Source organism: Rana temporaria, chromosome 4 (assembly GCF_905171775.1).
Source record: "Rana temporaria chromosome 4, aRanTem1.1, whole genome shotgun sequence".
In the NCBI taxonomy this organism is placed as follows: domain Eukaryota; kingdom Metazoa; phylum Chordata; class Amphibia; order Anura; family Ranidae; genus Rana; species Rana temporaria.
In genome coordinates this window covers 480,424,170-480,438,538 of record NC_053492.1, presented here as the reverse complement: position 1 = coordinate 480,438,538, position 14,369 = coordinate 480,424,170, and the positions used below count along the sequence as shown (strand labels likewise).

The following is a 14,369-nucleotide window of genomic DNA, read 5'->3' as shown; positions in this document are numbered from 1 at the left end:
TAAGGAAAATAATGAATTTTGGAATAAGGCTGTAACATAACAAAATGTGGGAAAAGTGAATACTTTCTGTATGCTCTATACAAACGCAGACAGGGAAGATGCTGACCGGAGGGGAGAGCAGAGAGATGAGGCCATCTCTGACTGACCAATCACAGGCAGGGGCGGGGCTGTGACCAAGCTGTATTACATAACTGCAGTAGAGAAAAGTCTGGTCATTGAGCTGCTTGTATAAATCAAAGGACAGGGTGGAGATATATATATATATATATATACACACACACACAGTGTGTGTGTATACAGTGTATATATATCCACAGAATGTGTATACAGTGTATATATATATATAGTGTGTGTATACAGAATATATATATATATATATATATATATATATATATATATATACACACAGTGTGTGTGTACAGTATACAGTGTGTATATATATAGTGTGTGTATACAGAATATATATATATATATACAGTGTGTGTGTACAGTATACAGAATATATATATATATATATATAGTCTTAATGGAGTTTTGCATTTTCTTTTCTTTTTGCACAGTAGTTAAATCCTATCTATAAGGGGGGGGGGGGTGCTCCTCGTGCACTGATTGGACACCCAGGAACACACTGAACCATCTGATCTCCATCTCTAGAAGACAGCAGACCAGGAAGTCATTGAGCCCTATGGGGGGGACATTACTCTGCCATACTCCAGAGAAACTCTGCCATACCCTCTCACACCCGTGACCCCAGGAGCCCCCCCACACACCCGAAATCCCCCCCTTTCCACTCACTTCCCTAGCTGTCCCGCGATGCCACATCAAAGATGGCCGCGGGCAGCGCACGTCTTCCTCCAATCACGTCGCAAGTAGAGCGTCACATGACCACCGCGGCCTCCAAACCAGGAAGCGCCCGTGTCCTGAAGCTGGCGCGGTCACCACAGCAACGAGGCTGTTCTTGGAGGTGCCTGCTGCGGGGTTTGTTTTTTTAAAAAGAACCAGTTACCTATATTGATAAGTTTTAGACACGTTTTCTACTATTTTATGATTTTTGTTGAGGTCTGGTGTGATTTCAGGCTAATGAGAGCGCAGTATAGGTAGATGGTGGAGACAGGCATAGTGAAGGGCAGAGCTGCATTGGGTCTTAGCGGGAGGACCCCGGTGTTTCCGGTTGGAGGAGCTGTGCTTGGCAGGTGAGATTCTGCTGGTTGCTATGGGAGATGGAGGAGAGGGTGAGGCCTGGACAGGGTGGGGGGATTCATTGCATTCGCCATTCTATGTAAAGCTTCTTCTATGACGTCATGTAGACCTGTCCATAGAGAGAGAGAGAATACAGGCACCTGATATCATCACTTCCTGTACAGCAGAGCTCAGACTGAGAGAGGGAGAAGCAGTACAAGGGAGACTGGCAGGTGTGCAGCTTCTCCTTCACTGTCCAATCACAGGCTGGGGGGAGGGAGAAGCAGTACAAGGGAGCCAGGCAGGTGTGCTGCTTCTCCTTCACTGACCAGTCACAGGCTGGGGGAGGGACAAGCAGTACAAAGGAGCCAGACAGGCGTGCTGCTTCTCCTTCACCTTCCAATCACAGGCTGGGGGAGGGACAAGCAGTACAAGGGAGCCAGGCAGGTGTGCTGCTTCTCTTTCACTGTCCAATCACAGGCTGGGGGAGGGACAAGCAGTACCAGAGGGCCAGACAGGTGTGCTGCTTCTCCTTCACCGTCCAATCACAGGCTGGGGGGAGGGAGAAGCAGTACAAGGGAGCCAGACAGGTGTGCTGCTTCTCCTTCACCGTCCAATCACAGGCTGGGGGAGGGACAAGCAGTACAAGGGAGCCAGACAGGTGTGCTGCTTCTCCTTCACCGTCCAATCACAGGCTGGGGGAGGGACAAGCAGTACAAGGGAGCCAGACAGGTGTGCTGCTTCTCCTTCACCGTCCAATCACAGGCTGGGGGAGGGACAAGCAGTACAAAGGAGCCAGACAGGTGTGCTGCTTCTCCTTCACCGTCCAATCACAGGCTGGGGGAGGGACAAGCAGTACAAGGGAGCCAGACAGGTGTGCTGCTTCTCCTTCACCGTCCAATCACAGGCTGGGGGAGGGACAAGCAGTACAAGGGGGCCAGACAGGTGTGCTGCTTCTCCTTCACTGTCCAATCACAGGCTGGGGGAGGGACAAGCAGTACCAGAGGGCCAGACAGGTGTGCTGCTTCTCCTTCACTGTCCAATCACAGGCTGGGGGAGGGAGAAGCAGTACAAGGGGGCCAGACAGGTGTGCTGCTTCTCCTTCACTGTCCAATCACAGGCTGGGGGAGGGACAAGCAGTACAAGGGAGCCAGGCAGGTGTGCTGCTTCTCCTTCACTGACCAATCACAGGCTGGGGGAGGGAGAAGCAGTACAAGGGAGCCAGGGAGGTGTGCAGCTTCTCCTTCTCCGTCCAATCACAGGCTGGGGGAGGGACAAGCAGTACAAGGGAGCCAGGCAGGTGTGCAGCTTCTCCTTCACCGTCCAATCACAGGCTGGGGGAGGGACAAGCAGTACAAGGGGGCCAGGCAGGTGTGCTGCTTCTCCGTCCAATCACAGGCTGGGGGAGGGACAAGCAGTACAAGGGGGCCAGGCAGGCGTGCTGCTTCTCCTTCACCGTCCAATCACAGGCTGGGGGAGGGACAAGCAGTACAAGGGGGCCAGACAGGTGTGCTGCTTCTCCTTCACTGACCAATCACAGGCTGGGGGAGGGACAAGCAGTACAAGGGGGCCAGGCAGGTGTGCTGCTTCTCCGTCCAATCACAGGCTGGGGGAGGGACAAGCAGTACAAGGGAGCCAGACAGGTGTGCTGCTTCTCCTTCACCGTCCAATCACAGGCTGGGGGAGGGACAAGCAGTACAAGGGGGCCAGGCAGGCGTGCTGCTTCTCCTTCACCGTCCAATCACAGGCTGGGGGAGGGACAAGCAGTACAAGGGGGCCAGGCAGGTGTGCTGCTTCTCCTTCACCGTCCAATCACGGGCTGGGGGAGGGACAAGCAGTACAAGGGGGCCAGACAGGTGTGCTGCTTCTCCTTCACTGACCAATCACAGGCTGGGGGAGGGACAAGCAGTACAAGGGGGCCAGGCAGGTGTGCTGCTTCTCCTTCACTGACCAATCACAGGCTGGGGGAGGGACAAGCAGTACAAGGGGGCCAGACAGGTGTGCTGCTTCTCCTTCACCGTCCAATCACAGGCTGGGGGAGGGACAAGCAGTACAAGGGGGCCAGGAAGGTGTGCTGCTTCTCCTTCACTGTCCAATCACAGGCTGGGGGAGGGACAAGCAGTACAAGGGGGCCAGACAGGTGTGCTGCTTCTCCTTCACCGTCCAATCACAGGCTGGGGGAGGGACAAGCAGTACAAGGGGGCCAGGAAGGTGTGCTGCTTCTCCTTCACTGTCCAATCACAGGCTGGGGGAGGGACAAGACCCGGAAGTTTTACTGAACTGCAGCAGAGGAGAGTCAGGTCTCCTGACAGAGCAGTGCTGTGTAAATCTCAGGACAGGATGGACAGAGGTATAAATGTAGTGGCTCCTGACTTCCTGTAGGTGGCGCTCTGCCCGGATTTTTTTTATGCGTATTCCCGGGTGTGAGACAATCCGGGTCTGCAGGATTCTCGCCCCCCCCCCGCTCCTGTAATTAGTGGATTGTCTCTTTTATTGTACACCCCCCCTCCCCCACAACGTGAACCCAACTCGGGGGCCCTCTCCATGTCCGGGTGCTGAAAGGATCAGCACTGCAGAGCTGAAGGGGATTTTAAAGGGGGAGGGGCCTGACCTAAGAGCTGAAGGGGATTATAAAGGGGGAGGGGTCTGAGCAAAGAGGACTTTAAAGGGGGAGGGGTCTGACCTGAGAGCTGAATGGAACTTTAAAGGGGGAGGGGTCTGACCTAAGAGCTGAAGGGGATTATAAAGGGGGAGGGGTCTGAGCTGAGAACTGAAATGGGATTATAAACGGGGGAGGGATCTCAGCTAAAGGGGACTTTCAAGGGGGAGGAGTCTGACCTGAGAGCTGAAGGGGATTATACAAGGGGGAGGGGTCTGAGCAAAGAGGACTTTAAAGGGGGAGGTGTCTGAGCTGAAGGGAACTGTAATGGGGGAGGGGTCTGACCTGAGAGCTGAAGGGGACTTTATAGGGGGAGGGGTCTGATCTGAGCACTGAAGGGGATTATAAAGGGGGAGGGGTCTGAGCTGAAGGGGACTTTAAAGAGGGAGGGGTCTGACCTGAGAGCTGAAGGGGACTTTATAGGGGGAGGGGTCTGATCTGAGCACTGAAGGGGATTATAAAGGGGGAGGGGTCTGAGCTGAAGGGGACTTTAAAGAGGGAGGGGTCTGACCTGAGAGCTGAAGGGGACTTAAAAAGGGGAGGGGTCTGAGCTGAAGAGGACTTTAAAGAGGGAGGGGTCTGAGCTGAGAACTGAAGGGGACTTTAAAGGGGAGTGGTTTGAGCAGAAGAGGGCTTTAAAGGGGGAGGGGTCTGACCTGAGAGTTGAAGGGGATTATAAAGGGGGAGGCATCTGAGCTAAAGGGGACTTTATAGGGGGAGGGGTCTGATCTGAGAGCTGAGGGTGATTATAAAGGGGGAGGGGTCTGAGCTGAAGGGGACTTTAAAGGGGGAGTGGTCTAATCTGTGGATTGGAGACATTTATAAAGGGGGTGGGGATATGATCTGAGAGCTGCAGGGGGGGCTATAAAGGGGAAGGGGTCTAATTTGGGAGCTGAATGAGACTTTAAAGGGTGGGGGAGGGGTGTGATCTGTATACATGTTGTCACTCATCTCATGGGATGTTTTGATCTTCTCAGGCTCGGAGTTGTCGCAGTCCAGAAGAATGTCCCCGGAAGTCACATTGAACCGCATCGTCCCGGCGCTGTCCCCGTTCATATCCAGCGTGGTCCGACATGGGAAGGTGGGACTGGACTCTACCAGCTGTCTGAGGATTACCGACCTGAAATCGGGGTAAGACAACCAGACAATGGGGGGGGCGGAGCCCGCTTTACCGTCTTTTCTATGTGATCGTTTTCACCAGAAATATGGCAGAGAGGCCTGTGATATTTATTTGTATCATTTTCCTTCCACTTCACAATTATGTGACATTTGGGCCCAGATTCACAAAGGGCTTACAAAGGCGCAACGCCATGTACGCCGTCGTAAGTCCTAATCTGGGCCGTCGTATCTATGCGCCTGATTCTTAGAATCAGTTACGCATAGATATCCATTAGATCCGACAGGCGTAAGGCTCTTACGCTGTCGGATCTTAAATGTAATTTTTTTTTTGCCGCTAGGTGTCGCCTCGGTCGAGTATGCAAATTGGCAAAATACGCGAATTCCTGAACGTACGCGCGGTCGACGCAGTGAAGTTACGACTGTAAAGTTTGATTTGCGATGCGTAAAGTTGCCCCTGCTATATGAGGGGCAACCAATGTTAAGTATGGCCGTCGTTCCCGCGTCGAAATTTTAAAATTTACGTTGTTTGCGTAAGTCGTCCGTGAATGGGGCTGGACGCCATTTACGTTCACGTCGAAACCAATGACGTCCTTGCGACGTCATTAAGCGCAATGCACGTCAGAAAATTTTAGGGACGGCGCATGCGCGTTACGTTCGGCGCGGGAACGCACTTAATTTAAATACTATACGCCCCCTACCCGCCTAATTTGAATTAGGCGGGTTTGCGCCGGGTGATTTACGCTACGCCGCCGCAACTTTACAGGCAAGTGCTTTGTGAATAAAGCACTTGCCTGTAAAACTTGCGGCGGCGTAACGTAAATGAGATACGTTACACCGCCGCAGAGATGCGCCGGATCTACCAGAATCTGGCCCATTGTGTCTCTCACATAAAATCCCAATAAGATACATTTGTTTTTGGTTGTCACATGAGAAAGTGTGGGAAATGTCGCCGCCCTCTAACAGGAAGTTGGAGTAAGAAGTAATTCTCAGGAGGGTGAGAGAAACAAAGGACCAATCTGAGGGAAGAATACAGACTGGAAGGGCCACCAAAAGTGGGGTACAGGCAGTAACTCCCCCTTTTTTTTTTTTTTTTTTAAGGGGCCCGGAGGTCCCCAGGGCCCTGAATGGCAACCCCCCCCTTTTTTTTTTTGTAAGGGGCCCGAGGTCCCCAGGGCCCTGAATGGCAACCCCCCTTTTTTTTATTAATTTTTTTAATAAAAAAAAGTTTTACGTTTTTTTATATATATATATATATACACACACAATATATTTTTCATGTATTAAAGGGCCCAGAGGTCCCCAGGGACCCGCATGGCAACCCCCCCCCCTTTTTTTATATATATATATATATATATATATATATATATATATATATATATTTTTCTTTTTTTTTTAAATCTTTTTATTAAAGGGCCCAGGGGCCCCGGATGGCTCCCCCTTCCTTTTTTTGTAAGGGGCCCAGAGGCGCCCATAGCCCCCCGGCCTCAATTTGTGGGGGCAGCACCCCTCCCGCTTCTCAATTTGTGGCACCCCCACTTCTCAATTCACGCCCCCCCCCCCCCACACGCTTCTTAATTTTCTCAATCAACGGCGGCACCCCCCGCTTCTCAATTTGCGGCGCCCCCCCCCGCTTCATAATTTCTAATGGCGGCCCTGCAGAAGGGAATAGAATTTCTTGTGACTTTCTGGGGGTAGAAGAAGTTCAGGGAGTTGTTTGTAGTTTCTCTGTAGAGTTGAGTTCTTCTGAGTTGTTGAGTTGAAGAGGTTTTTATTCTTTGTGTGTTTCAGATGCACCTCCCTGACCCCGGGCCCCAGCTGCGATCGCTTCAAACTTCACATCCCTTATGCCGGTGAGACTCTGAAATGTAAGTACCCCCCCTCCCCCGTGCTCCGTACAATGGAGGCGCATCAGGAGCGGCTCTCATGTCCTCAGTGCGCTCCGAGTTGTGAAGTTCATTCCCTGAAAGTAAACTGAAGAACACATTTGGTAATCAATAAACCGTCTGACTTCCCGGCCAGGCAGTTTGGTGACGTTGGCACCGCGTGGCAGAAAATCGCATCGGATTTCGCCTTGTTTTGGGACTCCGGACCAAGCTGACCATTGCAGACCAGAGATTCCGATCCAAAGGCAGCCTCACCCAAGCCATGGCAGTCAGTATGGCTCCAGGGCACTGGTGGTGCCGGTGTTCTGCCGAGCTGGTTCCTCCTATCGAGACGGTTCCCTCCGGAGTGCGCAGGCGCAATGCGAGGAGACGGAAATCTCCGAGCGGGAACAGCTGTAGACGCGCTCGCTCCCGATGCCTGATTATCGACGCCGCCGATGCTTTGTAATACACGGCGCTCTACACAGCAAGGGGCGGATGTGATATTGAGCAGTCCTTTTTTGATTGGTTATCCACACCGCTCTTTACAGCAAGGGGCAGGTGTGATACTGAGCAGTCCTTTTTTGATTGGTTATCCACACAGCTCTTTACAGCAAGGGGCGGATGTGATATTGAGCAGTCCTTTTTTGATTGGTTATCCACACCGCTCTTTACAGCAAGGGGCGGGTGTGATACTGAGCAGTCCTTTTTTGATTGGTTATCCACGCAGCTCTTTACAGCAAGGGGCGGGTGTGATATTGAGCAGTCCTTTTTTGATTGGTTATCCACGCAGCTCTTTACAGCAAGGGGCGGATGTGATATTGAGCAGTCCTTTTTTGATTGGTTATCCACGCCGCTCTTTACAGAAAGGGGTGGATGTGATACTGAGCAGTCCTTTTTTGATTGCTTATCCACACCGCTCTTTACAGCAAGGGGCAGATATGATACTGAGCAGTCCTTTTTTTGATTGGTTATCCACGCCACTCTTTACAACAAGGGGCGGGTGTGATACTGAGCAGTCCTTTTTTGATTGGTTATCCACGCAGCTCTAAGCAAGGGGCGGATGTGATACTGAGCAGTCCTTTTTTGATTGGTTATCCACACCGCTCTTTACAGCAAGGGTCGGATGTGATATTGAGCAGTCCTTTTTTGATTTGTTATCCTCGCCGCTCTTTACAGCAAGGGGCTGATGTGATACTGAGCAGTCCTTTTTTGATTGGTTATCCACGCCGCTCTTTACAGCAAGGGGCGGGTGTGATATTGAGCAGTCCTTTTTTGATTGGTTATCCACGCAGCTCTTTACAGCAAGGGTCGGATGTGATACTGAGCAGTCCTTTTTTGATTGGTTATCCACGCAGCTCTTTACAGCAAGGGGCGGATGTGATACTGAGCAGTCCTTTTTTGATTGGTTATCCATGCAGCTCTTTACAGCAAGGGGCGGGTGTGATACTGAGCAGTCCTTTTTTGATTGGTGATCCACGCAGCTCTTTACAGCAAGGGGCGGATGTGATACTGAGCAGTCCTTTTTTGATTGGTTATCCACGCCGCTCTTTACAGCAAGGGGCAGGTGTGATACTGAGCAGTCCTTTTTTGATTGGTTATCCACGCCGCTCTTTACAGCAAGGGGCAGGTGTGATACTGAGCAGTCCTTTTTTGATTGGTTATCCACACAGCTCTTTACAGCAAGGGGCGGATGTGATATTGAGCAGTCCTTTTTTGATTGGTTATCCACACCGCTCTTTACAGCAAGGGGCGGGTGTGATACTGAGCAGTCCTTTTTTGATTGGTTATCCACGCAGCTCTTTACAGCAAGGGGCGGGTGTGATATTGAGCAGTCCTTTTTTGATTGGTTATCCACGCAGCTCTTTACAGCAAGGGGCGGATGTGATATTGAGCAGTCCTTTTTTGATTGGTTATCCACGCCGCTCTTTACAGAAAGGGGTGGATGTGATACTGAGCAGTCCTTTTTTGATTGCTTATCCACACCGCTCTTTACAGCAAGGGGCAGATATGATACTGAGCAGTCCTTTTTTTGATTGGTTATCCACGCCACTCTTTACAACAAGGGGCGGGTGTGATACTGAGCAGTCCTTTTTTGATTGGTTATCCACGCAGCTCTAAGCAAGGGGCGGATGTGATACTGAGCAGTCCTTTTTTGATTGGTTATCCACACCGCTCTTTACAGCAAGGGTCGGATGTGATATTGAGCAGTCCTTTTTTGATTTGTTATCCTCGCCGCTCTTTACAGCAAGGGGCTGATGTGATACTGAGCAGTCCTTTTTTGATTGGTTATCCACGCCGCTCTTTACAGCAAGGGGCGGGTGTGATATTGAGCAGTCCTTTTTTGATTGGTTATCCACGCAGCTCTTTACAGCAAGGGTCGGATGTGATACTGAGCAGTCCTTTTTTGATTGGTTATCCACGCAGCTCTTTACAGCAAGGGGCGGATGTGATACTGAGCAGTCCTTTTTTGATTGGTTATCCATGCAGCTCTTTACAGCAAGGGGCGGGTGTGATACTGAGCAGTCCTTTTTTGATTGGTGATCCACGCAGCTCTTTACAGCAAGGGGCGGATGTGATACTGAGCAGTCCTTTTTTGATTGGTTATCCACGCTGCTCTTTACAGAAAGGGGCGGATGTGATACTGAGCAGTCCTTTTTGATTGGTTATCCACGCCGCTCTTTACAGCAAGGGGCGGATGTGATATTGAGCAGTCCTTTTTTGATTGGTTATCCATGCAGCTCTTTACAGCAAGGGGCGGGTGTGATACTGAGCAGTCCTTTTTTGATTGGTTATCCACGCCGCTCTTTACAGCAAGGGGCGGATGTGATATTGAGCAGTCCTTTTTTGATTGGTTATCCACGCAGCTCTTTACAGCAAGGGGCGGATGTGATACTGAGCAGTCCTTTTTTGATTGGTTATCCACGCCGCTCTTTACAGCAAGGGGCAGATATGATACTGAGCAGTCCTTTTTTTGATTGGTTATCCACGCCGCTCTTTACAGCAAGGGGCGGATGTGATACTGAGCAGTCCTTTTTTGATTGGTTATCCACGCCGCTCTTTACAGCAAGGGGCGGATGTGATATTGAGCAGTCCTTTTTTGATTGGTTATCCACGCAGCTCTTTACAGCAAGGGGCGGATGTGATACTGAGCAGTCCTTTTTTGATTGGTTATCCACGCCGCTCTTTACAGCAAGGGGCAGATATGATACTGAGCAGTCCTTTTTTTGATTGGTTATCCACACCGCTCTTTACAGCAAGGGGCAGATATGATACTGAGCAGTCCTTTTTTGATTGGTTATCCACACCGCTCTTTACAGCAAGGGGCGGATGTGATACTGAGCAGTCCTTTTTTGATTGGTTATCCACGCTGCTCTTTACAGCAAGGGGCGGGTGTGATACTGAGCAGTCCTTTTTTGGGGAATGGTTTTCTCAATAAAATGGACGTCTCACATACGCCCCTTGCTGTATAGAGCGGCGTGTACTATAGAGCGCCGTGTATAATCGGCCATCGGGAGCGAGCTTGTCTAAGCTGACAATCGGCTGTTGAGGCTCGGAGATCTCCGTGGCCTCCTACCGCGCATGTGTCGCGCCTGCGCAGTCGAGGCAGGAACCTATCCAATGGGGAAACCAGTTCGACAAGACACCGGCATCATACCCACTTGCTGACCGCCTAACTGGGAATTTACGGAATGTTTCTACAGTAGAATAACGGGGTTATGGCTGCAGCTATCCCCCGCTATTAAAATATTTTTCAGGCAATTCTCTTTCTGCTAAAAGTGATCCGGGCGCCTAATTAGCTACTGGATCACTTTTAGAGGAGGAGGAAAAAGTCGCAATGCCAAACCCCCACCCCCCTCCCCGTCCTGCTGCTTTCCAGTGATTCTCAGGTCATTGGCAAGCCTGAGAACCGATCTGGTGCTTGCGGCAGCTGACCATAGAGATAATCAGAGGAAATATATTTTTTTCGCAGAAGCGAACACTTAAGGTGGTTCATCCTCTGTGCGGGGTATGGTGGGTGGGATGGGGGGATGGGGTTCATCCTCTGTGCGGGGTATGGTGGGTGTGATGGGGTTCATCCTCTGTGCGGGGAATGGTGGGTGGGATGGGGGGATGGGGTTCATCCTCTGTGCGGGGTGTGATGGGGGGGTGGGGTTCATCCTCTGTGCGGGGTATGGTGGGGGGGATGGGGTTCATCCTCTGTGCGGGGTATGGTGGGTGTGATGGGGTTCATCCTCTGTGCGGGGTATGGTGGGGGTGATGGGGTTCATCCTCTGTGCGGGGTATGGTGGGTGGGATGGGGGGATGGGGTTCATCCTCTGTGCGGGGCATGGTGGGTGTGATGGGGTTCATCCTCTGTGCGGAGTATGGTGGGTGGGATGGGGGGATGGGGTTCATCCTCTGTGCGGGGTATGGTGGGTGTGATGGGGTTCATCCTCTGTGCGGGGAATGGTGGGTGGGATGGGGGGATGGGGTTCATCCTCTGTGCGGGGTGTGATGGGGGGGTGGGGTTCATCCTCTGTGCGGGGTATGGTGGGGGGGATGGGGGGATGGGGTTCATCCTCTGTGCGGGGTATGGTGGGTGTGATGGGGTTCATCCTCTGTGCGGGGTATGGTGGGGGTGATGGGGTTCATCCTCTGTGCGGGGTATGGTGGGTGGGATGGGGGGATGGGGTTCATCCTCTGTGCGGGGCATGGTGGGTGTGATGGGGTTCATCCTCTGTGCGGAGTATGGTGGGTGGGATGGGGGGATGGGGTTCATCCTCTGTGCGGGGTATGGTGGGTGTGATGGGGTTCATCCTCTGTGCGGGGCATGGTGGGTGTGATGGGGTTCATCCTCTGTGCGGAGTATGGTGGGTGGGATGGGGGGATGGGGTTCATCCTCTGTGCGGGGAATGGTGGGTGGGATGGGGGGATGGGGTTCATCCTCTGTGCGGGGTGTGATGGGGGGGTGGGGTTCATCCTCTGTGCGGGGTATGGTGGGGGTGATGGGGTTCATCCTCTGTGCGGGGTATGGTGGGGGTGATGGGGTTCATCCTCTGTGCGGGGTATGGTGGGGGTGATGGGGTTCATCCTCTGTGCGGGGTATGGTGGGGGATGGGGGTGATGGGGTTCATCCTCTGTGCGGGGTATGGTGGGGGGGATGGGGTTCATCCTCTGTGCGGGGTATGGTGGGGGATGGGGGTGATGGGGTTCATCCTCTGTGCGGGGTATGGTGGGGGGGATGGGGTTCATCCTCTGTGCGGGGTATGGTGGGGGGGGGGGGATGGGGTTCATTCTCTGTGCGGGGTATGGTGGGGGTGATGGGGTTCATCCTCTGTGCGGGGTATGGTGGGGGTGATGGGGTTCGTTCTTTGTGCGGGGTATGATGGGGGGATGGGGTTCATTCTTTGTGCGGGGTATGATGGGGGGGGGATGAGGGTTCATCCTCTGTGCGGGGTAAGGTGGGGGGGGGGGGTGGGGTTCATTCTCTGTGCGGGGTATGGTGGGGGTGATGGGGTTCATCCTCTGTGCGGGGTAAGGTGGGGGGGGGGGGATGGGGTTCATTCTCTGTGCGGGGTATGGTGGGGGTGATGGGGTTCATCCTCTGTGCAGAGTATGGTGGGTATGATGGGGTTCATCCTCTGTGAGGGGTATGGTGGGGGTGATGGGGTTGATCCTCTGTGCGGGGTATGGTGGGGGTGATGGGGGATGGGGTTCATCCTCTGTGTGGGGTATGGTGGGGGTGATGGGGGATGGGGTTCATCCTCTGTGCCGGGTATGGTGGGTGTAATGGGGTTCATCCTCGATGCAGGGTATGGTGGGTGGGATGGGGTTCATCCTCTGTGCGGGGTATGGTGGGGGTGATGGGGTTCATCCTCTGTGCAGAGTATGGTGGGTATGATGGGGTTCATCCTCTGTGAGGGGTATGGTGGGGGTGATGGGGTTGATCCTCTGTGCGGGGTATGGTGGGGGTGATGGGGGATGGGGTTCATCCTCTGTGTGGGGTATGGTGGGGGTGATGGGGGATGGGGTTCATCCTCTGTGCAGAGTATGGTGGGTATGATGGGGTTCATCCTCTGTGTGGGGTATGGTGGGGGTGATGGGGTTCATCCTCTGTGCGGGGTATGGTGGGGGATGGGGTTCATTCTCTGTGCGGGGTATGGTGGGGGTGATGGGGGATGGGGGTGATGGGGTTCATTCTCTGTGCGGGGTATGGTGGGGGGGATGGGGTTCATCCTCTGTGCGGGGTATGGTGGGGGGGATGGGGTTCATCCTCTGTGCGGGGTATGGTGGGTGAGATGGGGGGGGGATGGGATTTATCTTCTGTGCGGGGTATGGTGGGGGGGATGGGGTTCATCCTCTGTATGGTGGGGGATGGTGATAATATTTGGAAGATACCATTTTTCATCAGTATTGGGGTACATCCTCCTCTGCTTTGTGCTGAGAATCAAAAATAAAAAACAATAGTGTGGCGCTCAGTGAGCGAGTGAATAGCGTGTGAATAGCGTGTGAATAGCGTGTGAATAGCGTGTGAACCTGGAAGGGTAAAATAGGCAACGCCAAACTGAATGTGAACAAAACCAAAACATAAAAGTCCAAAGTAAATAATAATCATCTCTGGAAGGTCCGTTGGAGTTCAGAAGAAGGTGAACGCTCTTTTCTCGGATAATCCGGATAAATCTTCAGAATACAGTGAAGTGTTCGCACTCACCTGATTGGACGGACACACGCAGCGTACAGGACGCGGGTCAGACAGGTACTCTTGCCTATTTTACCCTTCCAGGTTCACACGCTCCTTTTCTTTGTGCTGAGACTCGCCTCCTCTGGCAGTCGCTGATCGCACACTAAACTTAGCGCAGCTCAGAATAGCGATAATGAACATCCGCGTAATCACCGTGTTATTAACCAGCTGTGCTTCCCGGAGCGTCGCTTTCTCCACGTTCCATGGACGCCATTTACATTGTCATTCTCTACAGCTGCATGGAGACATCTTACTTAAAGGGGAAATAGCAAATACAAAAAAATATATATTATATACAATCGCTACACAAGTCGCTTCCAATCTGCAGCCGCTGTCATTTTCTGTAAAACGCAATATGGCAGTCTGGAGGGTATGCAGATGGTACACAGCCCCCCCCCCCCCCAAAGAAATTTATTTTGATTGGCTCACTGATTTTCCCAGAAGTCTGCACTAAGATGCATCTCCTGCAACACAAATTTATTTTTTTGGGCGAGATACTTCCATTAGGAAAATCACGTCTAAAGGGATGCAGACCCTGCCACTTTCCTCATTAGAGCCTTGCAGGTGCAGCAGCTGATTGATAATTAGGGTTGCACTGATACTAGTTTCGGTATCGGTACTCGTGCAAATGCACCAATACCTGAAAACGATTCTTTCAGGCTCGGTTCTTTGAGCTGTCAGCGGGTCTCCCCTGTTGACAGCTGAAGTGTTAAAGAAGTCAGGTAATTGCAGCTGTCAAAAAAAGCAGCCCGCAATATGTATCAACAACATCGCTCAGCTGCTAAAACACTAAAATAAAAAGAAACAGTGGGGCAGATTCAGGTAC

At 52.1% G+C, this 14,369-nt stretch overlaps 1 protein-coding gene across 2 annotated transcripts in view; it reads left to right on the top strand.

Annotated features, from left to right (window-relative positions):
- The first annotated feature begins 1,085 nt into the window (after window positions 1-1,085).
- Window positions 1,086-14,369, top strand: part of BABAM2 (BRISC and BRCA1 A complex member 2) — a 221,894-nt gene continuing 208,610 nt past the window's right edge. Inside the window, exons 1-3 of one of the 2 annotated variants that reach the window (XM_040351858.1) lie at window positions 1,086-1,193; window positions 4,816-4,969; window positions 6,746-6,822. In XM_040351858.1, the coding sequence (XP_040207792.1) occupies window positions 4,842-4,969; window positions 6,746-6,822 (205 nt within the window). In that variant the 5' untranslated portion in view covers window positions 1,086-1,193; window positions 4,816-4,841. Of the gene's footprint in view, window positions 1,194-1,213; window positions 1,233-4,815; window positions 4,970-6,745; window positions 6,823-14,369 lie in introns of those variants that run through there. The other variant, XM_040351857.1, reaches the window with a different exon arrangement.